Raw genomic sequence first — 19,018 nt, 5'->3', positions numbered from 1 at the left:
TTATTATTATTATTATTGTTATTATTATTATTAATATCAATTTATTATTATTAATATTTATTTATTTACCTATTTTTATTTATTCATTCATTTTTAATGTGAACAGTGCTTTAGTCTTAAACTTGCCTTGCTCTTGATAGTCACACATGTCTGGGTCAGTAAACATGAAAAGGACAATACATTTGTTACGAGCATTTAAAGATTATATGTAAAATTAATAGATAAAAACAAAAAGCAGAAGAAAAAGAAATAAAATGATGTGCTTTCTGTATAAAAAATATTTTTTAGCTGTTAATCATTAATGGTTAATATATCCTGCCTAAAGTACTACTAGGTGTACTCGGTGTAGAACCCTCTGGAAAGATCTACAACTCGAGTATTTGAGGTCCAGATTAATTTCCAGGAAGATTTTAGGAGGCCATAGAGAAACAACTAATGTATTAATCAAAATGTCATTGTCATTCTTCATTTCATCACTGTTTTGATTTTATGTTTTTATTTATTTACATTAAACGCATTATTTCTGGCGACGTGTGACGTCACGCTCTGGGCGTGTCTGCAGCCTGTCTGGGAGCGGAAGAGCAGGTGCAACAGCAAACACGGAGCATTTCACAACAACGCAGAGGAAGAGGCGAACAGGCCTTTACAGGCGTTTACACTTTGTTCAAGCGGCACAGCCTTTGGTTCTGCTCCTGTCAGACCGTCCGGAGGCCCGTCGACATGACTCTGAACCAGAACCACTCGGAGTCCGGCGGAGTCATCATCAACAACAGTGAGAGGTAACGGTGGAGGGGGAGCAACGGGCGGGCTAGCAGTTACCGTTACCCGACCTAACGGGCTTCATTTATTCAGGGAACATCACGGAACAAGAAAGACAACATATTTTATAAAAGTATACCAGTATTTTCTAATTTTTCTTTTCTAATAAACATACCAGCTAAACTATTCTCTGTGTAACAGTAACAACAACTTCTAGCATCTTTTAGCTAAAGCTAACTTAATTATGATAACGCCATGTTTTAAAAGAAATTGCTCAAGCATGGCCTTCTGTCTGTGCTACAGCTCTGTTAGCTTCACGTATTGTGACAAAATTTTTTAATTGTGTCCTTTAATATGTATCTGATATAATCTGACAAATTTGCAATTGTGGTTCACATGAATCTTCACACTTGTACAGGTGTTATAGATGCTACCTTTCTGCTGCATTGCTTACCTTCCTCTCCAGCACTGTGGCCTGTACTCATGAAGAGCTTTTCTTTATTTTTCTCATGTAAATCAAGCTAACACAGCTTCCATTCATCATCATTGGGACAGATTCTTCTAGTACATTCTTGAGTGTAACTGTAAACTCATTAGAGCTCACTCAAACAGCTGTAAGCCCTGTCAAAGATGGCATGTGCTGTAATCCATTTAACACTGTTTACAGCCACGATGAGCCATGTTTAGTCACTGAACAGTTGCACAATGACCCAGTGATCTCATTTTCAAGCTGCTAATACTAAGATTATGAAAGCAGGTTTGTTGTTATTGTAACTGGCAGAAATCACTGTGTAGTATTTGCTGTTTCAGGCCAAAAAATCAACGCATGGATGCTACAAATACTTTTTTCATTGTGTCTCCAGTGTGTTGATGAACTATGATAACGTGGAGCTGGTTTTCTGCGATGCGGACCGTCTCCCAGAAGCCTTCAGAAAGAGCAAGAAGGGCAGCATCTACCTGACTCCATACAGGGTGAGGAATGAATCCTTTTAGCAGGATTTTTTTACTCAGTCAACATACATTTTACAATATTTGTCACAAAATGGACATTTTAAACAAACCTGAATTCTTCTAATAAGTAGCTACTGAAAAGGCATAGGCAGAAGCAAAATGCTTATCTGAGCCTAGCCCATATATTTAACCACAGATAAGCTACCAAAATAAATAAATAAACAAAGATAAAGAATCAAGATTAACATCATTACATGATCAACACTTATAGTTTTCAAAGATAACTTTGGAGACCATTTTTCTAAAGATATAACATGAATTACAGATTCTTATATTTATGTTTGCATCATTCCATAGTTTAACCCCAACAACAGAAATACATCTCCTTTTTATACCTATTCTAGCTTTCTGAACAGAAAACTTGCAAACACCTCCTAAATCATATTGAGTCTCCCGAATTGAGAAGAACTTTAAAACATTAGTAACATTATTTTTTAATAAAACAAATCAGAAAATGTCGTAGTGTGTGAATTTAAAAAGAAGGGATCAGTGTGAGCATAATCTGTATTATTGATGATACGTATGGCTCGTTTTTCTAAGACAACTATTGAATTCATATGTTTTATATGTGGATCCCCACTGTTCTATACAGTAAGACATGTAAGGAACAATAAGTGAATTATAGATTATTTTCAATGCTTTATAATTTAACACATATCTAGATTTTGACAGAATTGCAACTGACTTTGAAATTTTACCTTTTATTTAATCAATATGTTGTTTCCATGTTAATCTACAGTCAATCATAACCCCAATAAATTTGGTTTTAAAAACTCTTTGGATGCAAACATTACTGATTTTAATTGTAATTTCCCCATTTATTTCATTTTGATTTCCAAAAACCATGAACTTAGTTTTTTTTTAATATTAAGGGATAATTTATTTACATCAAATCAAGTTTTGAGACTTTCCAGCTCACTTTCAATGCCAATCAATAGTTCTTTTAAGTTTTTATCTGAACAGACTAAGTTTGTGTCATCTGCAAAAATTATGTATTTGAAAAAAATTTGTGACCCTGCAGATATCATCGATATACAGTGTGAACAATATTGGTCCAGTAACAGATCCTTGGGGTACTCCACAGGTGACCCTCTTTAGTTTTGAAATTGAATCATTAATCTTTACACACTGCTGTCTGTTGTCTGTAAAGATTAATGATTCGATTTCAAAACTAAAGAGGGTCACCTGTCACTTCGAAGTACACGCCGCCTCGTAGCATCACTGATCGTGACCATGTGTGATGTTTCTCCTCTCAGGTGATATTTGTGGCCAAAGGGCGAGATGCGCTGCAGTCCTTCATGATGCCTTTCTACCTCATGAAAGGCTGTGAGGTCAAACAGCCCGTGCTGGGAGCCAATTACATTAAAGGCACGGTGAACGCAGAACCTGGAGGTAAGAACGTGCAGATTCATGAGCGTGATGGGTAGGCCTGTCACCATAACAAATTTTGCTCGACGATAATTTTCCAAACTATTATTGCTGATAAACGATATTATTGTCAATATTATTTTGATTTTTTTTTTCCATTTTTTCATTGATGTGATTTTGATAAATGGGATAATAAAGTGAGTACACCATATCAAAAGCAAGAAAGTTTAATTTCTTAAGAGTATTTAACTGTAATTAAAAGGTCAGGATCTTTTAAATAAAATAAATTAAACAAAAAATATAATAAATTTAACAAACAAGAAAGAGAAAAAAATACAATGAAAATGATATGGACTCTCTTTTAGAAAAATATACATGTCAATGAAAATAATTAATACTAATCAAAAACAATAAAACATAGACCCTGTCTCTAAAGAAAAAACAAAACTCCAAAAAAACCCAACAATAAAAACTATAGCCTAAATAAAAGAGAGTTTATACAGTTCCTGAATAGTTTGTAACATGTACTTTTTCCCAGTCAATCCGTACTGTCTGTCAAACATTTTTAACATTTCTGGCTTTCAACCGTATTGAAGGGCTGCATTTCTTTGGCAATGTATCTGTCTTTGAGCGCCACCATTTGGTGCTTTTATTTCTATTTACTTTGCAGACCAAAAGCCTCAGTAAGAGCGGATTGTCAAAGAACAAGGCTCCGCTGCACCTCCCCTTCTTCTTCTTTGTCGCCACTATTTTCAAACAAACGTGACATATCAGCTCGTTGGTGTTTATGAGCTCCCACTTTGTTCATTCTGATAAAAACAAAATATTCCCACACTGGGACTGTGGCAGGCAGCTTAAGAACCGTATCTTTGGTGCCATCACTCATATTAGCGTGTGTTTCCTCCTCACCCCTCAGGACGCTCGCTTCAGCTCTCTCCGTGTGTACACGCGAGCAGCCCCGTCTTCACCCCAAAGATCGCATTTTTGACAGATGCTCACTTCGCTATAAATCTGCTAAATCCGCTAAAGAACCTATGCACCCCGATGTTAGGAAAGATAGACGTAGTGAGCCATCTTCTCATTCAGCCTCTTTGGTCCAAAGAGAGGAGGAAAACAAACATGCACGTGTCAGTTTATCCAGGCTGGAAAACTTACCGAGGACGTTTTTATTTATCGTTCGGTTCATTGATTTATTGGTTATTGTGACAGGCCTAGTGATGGGTTAAATTGTGCTGGTGCTTCATGGGTTTGTGTGTTGTCTCTTCTGCAGGAGGCTGGGAGGGAAGTGCTACGTTCAAGCTGGTCTTTGCAGCTGGAGGAGCGATAGAGTTTGGACAGTACATGCTGCAGGTCGCTGCTCAGGGTGAGACTTCCTCCTAACGATGAACGAGTTCTGACGTCAGCGTTGCAGTTTGTAACAGTCCAGCGTTTTTTTTTTCGTCCCTGGCTTCAGCATCCAGAGGTCAGCCAGTGACTGCAGGGTTTGGAGGATGCCCCTACATGGCCAACGGGGCCTACGCTCACCCTCCTCCTCCTGCTAATGGAATGTACCCAGCTGGACCTCCACCTGGCTACTCCTACCCCAACCCTCCTCCACCAGGTACGAGCTGTAATAGCTGGTAATAACTGTGTTCAGTTACAGCTGGACTGATCTGTAGCTCTGCTGGTTTCCTCCAGGTGGATTTTATCCAAACCCTCCAGCATTCGATGCCTCTGCTGGCTACATACCTCCACCTCCTTATTCTGCTCCTCTCGGCCAGCAGCCGCCACATGATCCGGACCTCCCGTCCTCAGCAGCAGGTTGGCGTTATGAATAAAAACTCCCTGAGAGACGAAAACAAAGATAACAAGACAATGATGCTGGTTATTTACTGTGAATCCTGTAAATGTTAAAGGAAGTTGAATAAATCAGGAACGAGGGGCTGTTCACACAAAAACTCAGCTCACAGTTGAAAACAGGAAGCTATTGTTGTATTTGAAAAGGCGTCTCTGGCGACTGAAAACGCACACTGTGCAGCTCATTCTGAGTAATTTCTCACTAACAGAGCTGGACAACGTGCTTTTCTCCTGATTTGATTCTTTTAAAATTTTTGTGGTGCCAATTTTTTATTTTTGTTTGCTTTTTAAAACTAGACCATGTGAAACAGTTTATCGATGATGATGATGATGGTGTCTTGGGACAATATCAGGAGCCATGTTTTCCCCAAAAAACATCAGATGTGAGTCAGTTTGTAGGTCTTTTTCAGGGGATCTGACAACTCAACTTTTTTTCCAACCCTGTTTCTAAACCAAGACTAAAATGAAGGACTTGACTCATTAGCTGTGAGACGTTTTCAGAGCATCTTGAACGATCTTTCAAGACCCAAATAATCTTGTCTCTTCCTGTTTTTGAAAAAAAAAAAAAACCCAGAGAAATGTACTTTTTTAGATCCTGCTCATCTCGCGCTTCTTATGTCTTTGTGGATCTCACATCCACAGTCATTTACAAGCATGATAATGATTAACAAGCTCCGACCGACACAAAATCAAATTGACATATGTAGACATCAAAGGCAGCAAATGGGTTAAATTAGAAAAAAACGGATTAATAATGATTTAAAAATGTTAAACAAAAAATCCTGATACTTCATTTTTTTCTCCTACTCCTACTGAAGCTGCGTTTCCACGAGGCAGTCCGGTTCGGTTCTGTACAGTTTGGCTCGGTTTGGTCCAGTTAAGCCTGATCCTGTTTGCGTTTCCACAGCAAACTGTGCCCTCTTGTGGTAGGGGGCGTGTAAGCCAGGTGCCAAAAGCTGCAGCTGTTAAACATTAGTGTGACGCTGTAGCAGCACGACACAGTTTACCCGCTAATAAATCCAACGAAGAAGAAGAAAAACGCGACACAGTAAACAAAGAGCAACGATGAAGATGTCGCACTGTGATACAAAGAACAATCAAGCTTTGTTTCAGAGAAGTCTGTGAGCCGCCAGGAGAAATACAGTCGCTGTCACACAGGAAGTGACAATTATTTTGACCAATCAGCGGTCTGCAGTGTTGTAGCTCCACCTTCTGAGAGCGGATCGGTTCAGTCTGGCACCCAAAGGGTCCCAAAAAGTAGGACGGCTCGTCTCGGTTATTTGAGGATCTGTCCCGTGATAAGACAGTGGAAACACCACAAAATGCGCGCCGTGCCGAGACGAACCAAACCGGTCTGCTTGGTGGAAACGCGGCTTAATTGACCTCTTCTTCTTCTCCTCCTCAGCGGAGGCCAAAGCAGCCGAGGCAGCAGCCAGCGCCAGCTGTGTCACAATGCCTCCTACACATGTGTACCTGCCACAGGTGAGCTGCCGTCTTCCTGGTGATTGTGGGTAATGAAGTTATCAGTGTATCATTCTTTCCTTCCACATCGGTTTTAGAATCCAAAATCAGAAAACGGATAACAACTTATTTCATTTTTCGTTTCCAAATCAAAAACGGGAAAACAAATAACGGCCTATTTTTCCCTGTTTTGATTTTGTTTTGAAATTAAAAATAGAATATGTGAGAATGTAATTATCATGGGATTTTTGTTCTATTGGTTTTTAGTGTGTACCATTGTCGATGTGTTTTGACCCGGGAGTTGTTGACTTTATTTTTCTCAGGGAGGCCAGTCTTTAACTGCGCAGATCTTAAAACCACCGATGTTATTAAGCAGTTGTTTGGAGCTGGTGCGACTCACACAGACATTTCGGAGACGTTGCAGGACGTGGAGATGCTCTGCAATGAGTGTCAGACGTTTCTGCATCCAACACAACCTCAGGAGGAAACGTCGTGTTACTGATGCTTCCTAAGTGTGACACGCTTCTCCACTTTAAAAAGCACGTACACGTCCTCCATCCCTGACAAAAACGTTGACTAATAAAACTGTAAAATGCTATCGTGCTGCTCGATTCACCCATCAATGAAATCACCCGTAGAGACTGACTGACCTTCCTGAGAAAAAATAAAGTCAACAACTCCCGGGTCACAACACATCGACAATGATACAAACCAAAAACGAATAGAACAAAAATCCCATGATAATTCCTTTCTCTCATGTTCTATTTTTAATTTCAAAACAGCGAAAAAAGGCCGTTATTTATTTTCCGATTTTGGATTCTAAAACAGATATGTAATGATCGAATGATACACTGATATGTAGTCTCTGTGTTGTAGCGTTATCTTCACTTATGTCTGTGTTTCCTCCACAGGACAAGCCTCCTCCCTACTCTCCTCCAGAGGACAAGAAGAACCAGTAGACCTGCCTCCTCCTCTCCGTCTCCTGTAACCTCCATCCTCCTGGACCGCCTCATTCCTCATCTCTTTACCAGTTTCCTTCCTCCATTTCCTCGACTCTTTACAGCTCATCATTTTTGATTCCAGCTTTTTCCTCATCCCGTTTATCTCCATGTTTAATGATTCCTCTACCGTACTCAGTCAGAAGCACTTTTACTTTATGTACAGAAAAAGGAAGTACTGATCCTGATCATGAGACCCAGGAGAGCTGTGGAGGCCGAGGTTGTCAGGTTATTAAAACACAGACCAACTCCTGAACCTGACGTATTTTAGCGTTCATGCCGTGTGGGCTTCCAAAGAGTAAAACCCAACACTAAACTATAGATCCAGCTACGATGTGAAGCTTACCGATGATTTTTTATGGCTGTCTATGAATCTGGACGTAACCAGTCGTCATAAATAATCTGCTAATCCATTCCAGAGCCAGCTGAATGCAGTGTTTTATTTTTCTATGATTTGTGTACAGGCTTTTAATATGTAGACTTTCAAAAAGCGATATTTTCACAAGAATACTAAGCTAGAGATGAGGTAGCGTTTGTAAACAAAGCTGACTGCGGGGAGGAGGCGTGTCCACGCGTCTCAGCCGAGGCAGCGAGTCCCTGATCCTGGATTAACGCAGAGAGCGAGGGTGACCAAGGCAGGAGGGATTATCTCAGCAGTCACTCAATGATGTCACTTCCTGTTTAGTCATTGAAGAAAACACACGGTCAGTCACAGCCAGCCGACTCCACCTTTGATTTTGTGTCCCAGCAGTTTGAGGTCAGTCTCTGAACCTGGTCACCTGAACACCTGAGCCTGAGCTCCGCCTCCCTCCGTGTCTCTCCTGTGATCTGTATCCGTGGCACACGTGTGGCTGATTCTTTGCACTTTCAGAACGCTATGCATCAGGCTCGTCTTCGCTCTGTCATGGCTGTGTGGAAACAATACTGAAGCTCTGTATTTATTTCAAACTAATTTATTGAGAAAATCATGTAAAATGGCTCAAATAAGTAAAACGAAGCATGATCTCAACCAGTGATGGTGTGCGTTGGATTTTATTGGATGAATCTTGGGTCATGTGATCAACAACTGTTGGTCTTTATTTGTACACCACAGACTGACTGTAAGAAGTAAACACTGCCGCTTTTCAATCTGTGATTGTAAAATTGGCGGTAAACTGGCCACTTCTGGGCGTGGCTACCTGTGATTGACAAGTCGTTAGCGCCTGACCTCGTGGTCACTGCAGCTCACACGTGTTTGTGGGTCTGTGCACTTCTTACACTCAGTCTGTCTTCAACAAACATTGAAACATCACAACACTGACATGTGAGATGCCAGTGTTTCTCAAACTGTGGCCCGTGGACCAGGAGTGGGCCGCCTGCTCCTGCTAGCGGTCCGTCACGACCATAAATAGATATTGTTTTAAGGAACATTTCACAACAAAAAAAAAGAAAGGAAAATAAAAACAGTTCACTGGGACTCACACACTTTCCTTGAACCCTTCACCTAGCCAAAACCGCCAAGCTAACGCTACTTCATCAACAAGCTTACGGGCAACATCCTTTCATATTTTCAGATGAAATAAAAAGTCCACTTTCAAAGTGAAACGAAAATAAGTGAGTGCAAACAATCTAGATTTTTTTGGACTGGGAATGAAGAGGATCCTAAATGCAGCGTGTTTGTGCTGTGAATCATTCGCTAATGAGGCTACAAAACCTGCTAAACTAAACAATACATCAGTTTGCTGTGTGGCCTGTTAATCTAGGGCTTTAGTTTGGTGGTCCATGAGTTTTTTTGGGGGGGATAAGTCGTCCTTGGTCTAAAGCAGTTTGAGAAACACTGGTAAACACACTGGCACACTCAACATACACCGGTTTCAGAGTCAACGATGGATCCATGGTTTACGACTTCAGACCAAATCCGCCTGGACGTTTCCCTTCCCTTCCTCAGACCCAGTAGCTCCCAGCTGTGTATGGCAAACCCTTTTCACATGTAATAGCTAGTCTGGATTTGTAATACAGTTATCCGCAATTCAATTCCTCCTGGTCAAAGTGAACATTTCAGATATCTTCAAAGACATTATTCCTATCTACAACTGTAATTTCAGATATCCACAACTTAATTCCTCCTAGGACAAATCACCTTTCTCCATTCATGTGTGTGGGGTTTCTCATTACAGATCTCTTCAATTCAGTTATGGATAGCCACAATGTGAGATGTGGATATCTGCAACTAAATTATGACTATCCATAAATCTAGTTGCAGATATCTTCCATTAAAGATATCTATAACAGCATTTATAGATATCTTTAATCACATTTTGACTAGTCAAAATGCTGTTATAGATATCTTGAACTGGAATTACGCCTAGTCAGAATGAAATTGTAGATATCTGCAACTAGATTCATGGATAGCCATAATTTAGTCGCAGATATCTAAAATCAAGTTACAAATATCTTTAAATTAATTGTGGTTAGAGATATCTCAAATTCTAGATATCTTAAACTTTTATTTTGATGAGTCAAAATGTAATTACAGATATCTTGAAACAGAGTTTCGACCAGGGGAATTGATGTTGCAGATATCTGTAATGATGATAAAAGTTATGACAGGTAAAGGAGGAGGGGCTTGCTGCAGTGAACGTAGCTCTTGTTTCCCACAAAGTCCCTGATTATAAATTTGTTCTGTTTCATGACATTTTCTAAATATCTTGTCGATGACGGCAATCACCATTTCTTCTGCTAAGAAATCTGTTAAAATGATTTCTTCTCTTCTCTCCTCCAGTTTATTTGTGTCAGTATCCAATGGGAAGCCTCGCATGTCCAGCGTCATGAACACATTTCTGACAGTCAAAGTCACATTTAAGATATCTTTAACTGTCATTCTGGATAGTCCAAACTGAATCAGAGATATCTGCAAGTGACATTTAGGATGAGTGACGAGGTGAAGGGCAGCTTTCAGGGAGTCATTGCAGATATCTGTAACTCAGTTTTGACTCGTGGAAACTGAGTTACAGATATCTCTAACTGTCATTGTGACGGGTCAAAACTGAATCAAAGATATCTCCAACTGTATTTTTGACTTGTCACAATTATGTTGTTGATATCTAAAATGTTAATTCCAGAGAGTCAAATGTAGCTGTTAAATGTTAAAAGGGCTTGCCATAGCTGTGCTTTAAAACAACTTGTGCAAATCCACAGCAGTTTCCCAAACGCTGATGAGGCTCAGTGCTCTGAAGCTCCAGGCTACGCCTTCTTAGTGCTCCTCATTAAAAAACAAAACAAAAAAAAACAAAACAAGTTCATTAAAAGATTTGTACTGTACAGCAGATTTCATCAAACTGTCAGCACCACAGGCTCCAGGAAAAACAAAGGCAGGGTTTTTCTGTTTGTGACGTCCCAGGATGAAAACGTTATAGTGTTTTTTTTCACTTCTCTATTCTCAGTAGTAAAGGTAGTGAGAAAACAAAAAAAATAACATGTTTGGGTTCAGTTTCATCATTCAAGATGCAACAAGGGAGTGGTAACGATACATGAACTAAACACAATAATTCAGAGAGTAAAACACGATGGAGGGAACATTAAAGTAAAAGAAGAAGTGCTTTCAGCCAGCTCGGGCAAACATCCTTTTCTCTTTCATCTGTACAGCGTGTGGCTCAGGCGAGATTTGATCTACTTCCATGTCCACGTTAAAGAAACAAGAACGCTTAAAAACAGGAACGTGAGGACTTCCAGAGGAAACATCTTCAGGTGTGACTCCGTATCTGAGCCCGACGGCCAGCTGTAACTCGGCTGATACGGCTGAGCAGATACTCTCCAGATTCAACAAACTGAAACTCGACTTCAGCATTTATGTGGATTTTATAAATAATTCAAAGCCCAGCTGAAAAAAAAGCTTATTGCTTTTCAAAAACACAAGAAGTAAAAACACAATCCTGTCATTTTTTGGAGGATGAAACAGAACATGGTAGTGTACTCCGTTTGGATTTTAAAGTTTGACACCCAGAGCCTCTTCATCTCGTAACATAAAGGTATAGAAAAGCTACAAATACCTCTGATAGGGAAACAAATGTTTTACTTAGTGGCTTGTATAAAGATGAAACCAAGATTTGGTTACAGAAATAATTGGCTAGGGGATAAATCTGCTACCATTTAGCCTCCATGTGGTCAGTAACACTGAGTAAGCAGAGATCAGACGGTCAGTTTTCTGTCACTTCCTCTCAGGAAAGCAGTCACCGTAATAAAAAAGTTAAAAATCTGGAGCGTGAGCTCTCGTCGTCCCGTTCCTCTCACGTGGAGCAGAGCGTGATGCTGACTCCCTCCCCGATCCAGCAGGCGGGGAACAGCTCCTGGGTGAAGGCACAGTGGAAAGCATGTAGCCTCGTCTGCCCGTCCCCGTAATAAGTGAGCGTCCCCGCCTCGTAGTCCAGCAGCATCCCGATGCGGCTGTGATGGGGGGGGCAGGCCAGGATCTCCTTGCGGCTGTTGTGCCAGGCGCTGAGCTGATGCTCGTCCAGCTGCAGGCTCCAGGACAGTTCGTTCATACCCACCATGCACCTCTTCCCTTTCTCCTTCCTGGGAATGGTTTCATAGGTGACCTGGAGAGGAGCAGGTGAGAGGATGAGGGTGAATAACTGACAAAAAAATACATACAGTGGGGAAAATAAGTATTGAATGCGTCAACTTTTTTCTCATCACATTTATTTCCAAAGTTGCAATTCAAACAGATTTCTCCCGGACATTGGTATTAACTCAAATAATCCACACATGAAAATAAATCACAACGTTCAGGTCCATAAATAACGATTATGGTGAATTAAGTACGATAACACAGGAAAAAAGGATTGAACACACCATGGAAAGGCTGAATACTTTGGACAGGAAATGCACCATACCACCTGAAATCTGTCAGTAATTATTACTTGAACTTCCAATTAGTGCAAACCAACATCAGCTGGGCTAGAGCAAATTGATGGTCCTATAAAAAAGGTGTTTTTTTCACCAAGCAGTTAAATAGCACACACCTCATGATGGGTAAAGGCAAAGAGCTCTCTGAAGACATTCACAACCTGATTGTTGCTCAGCATCAGAATGGAACTGGTTACAGACTTATATCAAAGCACCTGAATATTCCAGTCAGCACCGTTGGGGCCATTATTCACAAGTGGAAGAAGCACCACCTTACCATCAACAGGCCACGCACAGGAGCTCCTTGAAGATTTCTGACCAGGGAGTCAGAAAGATAGTCAGAAGAGGACTCAACCAGCCAAGGACCACCCTGAAAGTGCTCCAGAAAGACTTGGAGGCAGCAGGTATAATTGTTACAGAGAAAACAATAGGCAATGCACTCCACCACCATGGCCTCTATGGACGCTCAGCCCACAAGACTCCATTCCTGAAGAAAAGGCATGTTGAAGCTGGTTTAAAGTTTGCTAAACAGCATCTTGACAAGCCTGTAGAATACTGGGAGAATGTTGTCTGGTCAGATGAGACCAAAACTGAACTTTTGGGCTGTCATACTACAGACCATGTTTGGAGGAGAAATGGCTCTGCACATCAGCCAAAAAACACTACACCAACAGTGAAGTTTGGAGGTGGAAGCATCATGGCATGGGGTTGTTTCTCATCTCATGGTGTTGGCAAACTTCATCTAACTGACGGAGCAATGAATGGAGCCATGTATGGGGAAATTCTTGATCTGAATCTGCTGCCATCCACCAGGATGATGAAGATGAGACGTGGCTGGACCTTCCAGCAGGACAACCATCCAAAGCACACGGCAAAGTTGTCATTGCAAACAACGGCTTCTCCACTAAGTATTAGATGAGTCTCAGTTAGTGTGTTCAATACTTTTTTCCTGTGTTATCGTACTTAATTCACCATAATCATAATTTATGGACCTGAACATTGGGATTTCTTTTCATGTGTGGATTATTTGAGTTAATATCAATGTCTGGGAGAAATTTAGATGGAATTTCAGCTTTGGAAATAAATGTGATGAGAAAAAAGTTGATGCTTTCATTACTTATTTCCCCACTGTAAGTCTGCCTCAGCGAGACTGAAAAGACGCTACAAAGCGTAGAGCTGTGTGTGTTCATCGTTCTGTCTGTGCTGCAGATAAAACAGAATCTAAAAATGTCTCACGAGCTATAAAAAGGTTTAAAACTCTTCATGATTTAACAAATGAAAGTGAAATTCTGCCGTTCTTTACCCCGAGGTAGGCCCAGGGCTTGGACACCTCCAGCTCCCAGTAGTGCTGTCCGTGGGTGAAGCCCTGAAAGCAGAGCACCTGCCAGGTGTGGTCAAAGCGGGCGGCGTTTCCTGGGACTTGGCGCGGCCCAGAGGTCAGGTGCTCTGCCCTCCTGTTCTCCAGGGACAGAAAGAGGTGCCCGTTGGCTGTGCGAGGGTCAAAGGTCAGAGCACATCGATCTGTTGAGACAGAGGAATCAAAGCAGAGGTTCAGACCTTCCAGTGACTAAAACTCACGTTAGTAGAGTGTTACATCACCAAAAAGAGGAACATCAGATTAAAACTTGGATGATCTTACAAGCACTGAGTCCTTCCTTTCCTCCAGGGTGGCACGGAGCAGCTGGACTTGGAACAACAGCGAGGATCGGCCTTTTGTCCTGAGGAGACCCTGCAGACCAGCACAAATTTGAGAATCAAAAACGAAGCAGTCGTTGCTGCATTAAAAACATTCAGAAGTCAGATTACCGTCTTTATCCTGACCCACAGCTGTGCTCACAGCTTTTTCCAGGTCCTCTGACACCAGCTTAGAGACCCGGGACAGGACTTCTGTGACGCTGTTTAACCTGTCGGACAGGTTTGGTGTGACGTTTGTGGGGATTTCCTCAAAGCGGGGCACTTCTATCAGCATCGATTCCTGTGACGACACATACAATTTATGGTTTTCATGATTTAGAAATGTTGCATGGCACAAGACCTTACAGTGCAGCCTCTCTCTGTTACAGCCAGGTTTATGCCAGTGTCAAAGTTGGGCTACAAACCTTAATGAGCTCTGTGTCGCTGAGGCTTTGTACCGCTGCTATCTGTCCCTGACTCTCTCGGAGGATCTGGGAGCGTCCCTCCAGCTCAGCCAGACGGGCCTCTGCCTCTGAGATCGTGGCGTCCTTCAGCTCCTCAATGAAGACCTCTGAAACCTCCTGCTTCTCAGCGAGGATCTTAATCAGGGAGGAAAACTTGACGTTGACCCAGGCCGAGGTCTGCTCGAGGGTGACCTGATGACGAGGAAGGAAGAGTAAAGAGCGAACACGGCTTAAACAAAGTGACTTACATTTTACACGGTTTAATAACTCACCTTAGCTTGACTGATATTGTCAGCCAGGTCCCTAATACTCCTCTCTGTTTCCTCCATAAGTTTCCCCACCTCTTTATTCTTCCTCTCTAGCAGCATCTGTAAAACAAACGTCAAACTGAGGCTTTAAAGAGCCACAATAAATGTACGACAGTGTTTGTGAAGCTGTGATTTTGGAGTTAAATGGACAGATCTTTAATTTTGTGGTTTATAATTATTGCAGACTGTTTTTACTGTTTTTTTTTTACTGTTTTTATTGTCTTTATTAATGTTTTTATTGTTTTCTTCCTTCTGTGCGCTTTGAGATTTGCCCACAAATGTAAAGTGCGTTATAAATAAAATCAAATATTATTATTATTAGAGTCAACACTAGTCGGACAACTAGGGATAAATCGATATGAAAATTGTGGCCGATATTGATTTTGCTGTCATGGCCGATAACTGATTTTTACCTATATCAATATTAGTAAAAATAAAAAATACATTAATAATAATAATAAAAACAATCTGAGATGATCAAATTGTAAACACACTGAAAATCATGCAAACTTAATTTTTCCACATCTCCCTTTTTTTTATTTTAAACTTGTTTTCCTTGTCCACTCTTCTTGGGTAGTTTTGGTGTTTAAAGCAGCAAAGATGTCGATATGTTAAGAATATGACCAGCATCGGCCGATACCGATATTGACACCGATATATCCTGCATCCCTACTGACAACCATTTCACTCCACTAAACTAGAAGCTGTTGTGTCTGTGTTATTTTACCTCCTGACATTCCCTTTCCACCTCCAGCAGGACTTTCTCGTGGTTTGCACATTCACAGATGCCACACTCGTGGCACACAGCCATCCTGTCCTGCTTGCAGAAATAAACCAGAGGCTTTTTATGTCGATCACAGAGCAGCATGGCTCTGGCCCCTTCGCTCCCCCTCATGACTGGCTCCCTGCAGGAGGGCCCTGTGCTGTTTGCAGTCTCAGTCAGGACTGACAGGGACACGTTGCGTTTGAGGACAGGCCTGGTGTCAAACTTCTGACTGCAGATGGGACACTGTGGTCCGATGTCAGCCTTGCTCTTAGTGTCCCAGTGCGTTGTGATGCATGTTTGGCAGAAGGTGTGACCGCAGGGGATGGTGACTGGGATTCGGAAACGCTCCAGACATATGGCACAGGTTAGGTTTGAATACTGGGACTCCATCTCTGAAGAAAGAGTTGACTCCTCTCTAAAAGACCCCACAGAAAACAGGATGCTCAGAATATGACAGACACCAAAACATCATGCCTCTACCAAGCAGGGATGAAACTGAGCTACAAAACAAAATAAAACATCTTCTAAATGAAAAGATCCCATGATTCTATTACCACTGATTTTGAGTTATCAGTTTGGTCTTTAACAATAAGCAGCAACACAAAGCTTACTCCAAACTCATGAGACAGACAAGTGCAGGGAACAGCTAGCGCTAGCTAACGTTAGCCAAGGATGAGGTAAATTCACGCTTCCTGGTTCTCATGGAGGCAAAAACAGACAGAATAATAAAATATTAATCTATTAATCGTAAAATGACGCATTATCTAACCCCCATCGCAAACATAAACGGTATAAAATGAATTCTTACCCCTTCAACAGAGATATTCATACACAGTATCTATAGGAACACTGGGAAGCGTCAAATGAAGCGTCCTTGATGACGTCAGACGCACAACGCCGCCTTTACGTCCTGGAAGGAAAAAATCAAAAAATTAAAGAAAAAATGTTTAAAATTTTTATTTCCATTTAAAATAGTAGTTTATTGTTTTAAAATCTTTATACTATATTTTAAAACAAAAAAATATTCATTTATAATGAAAAATCACGTATAAGATAAACATGCTGCATCATGTTAATACGTATACGGGTCATTCTTTAAATGTATTTTAAAAATCTTTTGCGTGCCCAGCCTAAATCTAGCTGTATTTTCTGAAAATAACAGAATAAAAAAAAAACCCTTTTTATTTTAGTGAAATTTCACTGATTATCTGTTAAAAACACAAGAATATGACTCATAAAACTTAAACAGTTTTTTAAAATACCATTTATAAAATTAAAAACGTGCTATTTTGCCAGTGCCCTTTCCATTGTTTCGTTCCAGAAAATTATGTTGTTGTTGTTTTTTTCCCAAAATATTTCTGGATATTTTTATTCAGTCATAAGGAGTTCTTCATATATTTTATGATTTCATCAGCAAAAATATATATATATTTTTTTGTCTAAAATTGCAGTTTAATATTTGTCCCTGGATTTAGTGTCCACCGTGTTATCCTCAGTTACTGTACCTCTAAGAAGGCTCCACCCACATCAGCATGATGCAGTCTTTTGATGTGATGTCATTCCAGAGGAGGGAAATTCAACAGTGGGAAGATTACTCACTTTTCTTTCCAGAAATGTTATGAGTAAGATAAGAACCGGTTATCTTTCCTTTCCAGTCCCACCCAAGGCTAAAGAAGTTCATTTTAAAATGTTGAATGAAATTTATCCGTGTAATGACTTCTTACATAAAAGGTTTAATGTAGTGGAGATTAACATACAAAAACATACTGATTGGTTTAGTGGAGGACAAGAAAGCACAGTTTGGGAATAATAATTTAATTATCTTGGCTAAGTTTTTCATACACAAATGTCGCTTTTTAAAAGTTGCCCCATTATTTGATGCTTTTCGAAATGAGATCAATATATATAAAAAATGTATGAAATGTTGTAATACTCAAAAAGCCCAATGTCTATATGAGTACCTTTGTACTTGAATTCCTGATTGACCGCTTGTGTTTTATCTATTTATTTTTCTGTCTTTCTTTCTTTTTTTGTGTGTTTTATGTAAGTTATCTTTTTGTTATTATTGTGATAGCTCTGTCTTTTTCTTGTTATAAGACTGTTTTCACTTGAATGTGATGCCTTGTTGATTTGTACATTGACAATAAAGGAAAAAAAAGTATTACAACAGTTAAAATTTACCATTAAAAAAAAAAAAATACTCACTTTTGTTTTGTTAATTTTATAGTATAGTCTTTTAAAGTTAGGCCTACTCTTTTATGATGAAGATTTAATGTGTCAATCATAAAATGTCCACCATGTTATCCCAGTTTTATGACGAAAATGATCAAACATCATAATTTTAAAAGGTTCCTGGGTAAAAATGTTGATTTCTTGTCAGCTATTCAAAATCCTGTTAGCTTAAATGCTAATGAAGCTAGGCTAAAAGCTATTTTTGTTGTAAGATGTCCACCGTGTTATTGTCCACAGTGCTATCCTTATTTGGATAACACAGTGGACACATTCATTGTGACATATATTTTTTAAACTATATATATATATATATATATATATATATATATATATATATATATATATATATATATATATATATATATAACAATGTGTTTATTGAGTTTTTTGACATTTACATTGTAAAACATTTTGACCCATCCTTAACTTAATAAAAATGAACAAATAAATAAAATAAGATAATAATAATAATAATAAAAAGGACAATAATAAAGATCAGTACAGCAAATACAAATATGAATGTATTTATATAAAATATAAAAGTATAATATATAAACCATATTGTGAATATTTACACTTCTCGAGCCTCCTCCTCGAGCAAACTAGACAAGTCATTGTCCCTAAGATATTGAATAAAAGGCTCCCAAATGCTGTCAAACAGATTTTATTTATCTTTCAGAGTGTAAGTGATTTTTCCACGGGAAGAAACACAGACATTTCATGAAACCAACGTTTAAAGCTAGGCCTCTCGCTGTTTGACCCACAGTGCTCACAGCTTTTTCCAGGTCTATTATTCTTTTGGCTTGTAAAAGACAAATATCCATGAAAATTATTTCCTTCCTTTGTATATTTTGGTTTTTGGGGTAGATTCCTAGTATGAAGAGCTTAGGATCCAGTACTGCTTGGCAAGATAAAAACTGCTGTATTACCTGCCGAACCTGTAACCAGAATTCCCTAATTTTGGGGCATTTAAAAAAAATATTACATTTAGCAGATTGAGATTGACCTTTATGCTTTTCATAAAGCTTAGAGTCATGTTTTTAAGAAGAAAAATCAAAATAAAATAAAAAAAAAAATTTTTTTTTTTACCATTTCTATGACCCAAAAGGCACCACATTTAAAGAATGACCCATACATTATTTTCATTATTTATTTTTGACGAAGTACACATAATTCCTAAGTAATTATAAAGAATAGACACACAGCAGTAGAACATCTGTAACGGAACCTGGAGTAACAGCGTTTTTCAGGTCACGC

General features: G+C 39.6%; 2 protein-coding genes across 2 annotated transcripts; one reads left to right on the top strand and one right to left on the bottom strand.

Annotated features, from left to right (window-relative positions):
• The first annotated feature begins 549 nt into the window (after positions 1-549).
• Positions 550-8,447, top strand: wbp2 (WW domain binding protein 2). Its single transcript, XM_074663065.1, has 8 exons — positions 550-779; positions 1,623-1,731; positions 3,027-3,162; positions 4,409-4,501; positions 4,592-4,738; positions 4,816-4,938; positions 6,380-6,456; positions 7,347-8,447. Exons 1-8 carry the CDS (start codon positions 721-723, stop codon positions 7,392-7,394), a joined length of 792 nt encoding a protein of 263 aa, XP_074519166.1. The 5' UTR covers positions 550-720; the 3' UTR covers positions 7,395-8,447.
• Positions 8,448-8,494: 47 nt separating this feature from the next.
• On the bottom strand, positions 8,495-16,420 carry trim65 (tripartite motif containing 65). Its single transcript, XM_074663063.1, has 8 exons — positions 16,338-16,420; positions 15,491-15,944; positions 14,728-14,823; positions 14,417-14,647; positions 14,124-14,292; positions 13,957-14,046; positions 13,621-13,838; positions 8,495-12,007 (listed from the first exon to the last, which is right to left on the bottom strand). Exons 2-8 carry the CDS (start codon positions 15,917-15,919, stop codon positions 11,699-11,701), a joined length of 1,542 nt encoding a protein of 513 aa, XP_074519164.1. The 5' UTR covers positions 15,920-15,944; positions 16,338-16,420; the 3' UTR covers positions 8,495-11,698.
• Positions 16,421-19,018: the final 2,598 nt, after the last annotated feature.

This window comes from Halichoeres trimaculatus, unplaced genomic scaffold (genome assembly GCF_033239565.1).
Source record: "Halichoeres trimaculatus isolate MK-OKI-2021-1 unplaced genomic scaffold, fHalTri1.1 fHalTri1_scaffold_23, whole genome shotgun sequence".
Classification (NCBI taxonomy): Eukaryota; Metazoa; Chordata; class Actinopteri; order Labriformes; family Labridae; genus Halichoeres; species Halichoeres trimaculatus.
The sequence above is the reverse complement of the archived record's forward strand: the minus strand, read 5'-3'. Positions and strand labels throughout refer to the sequence as shown.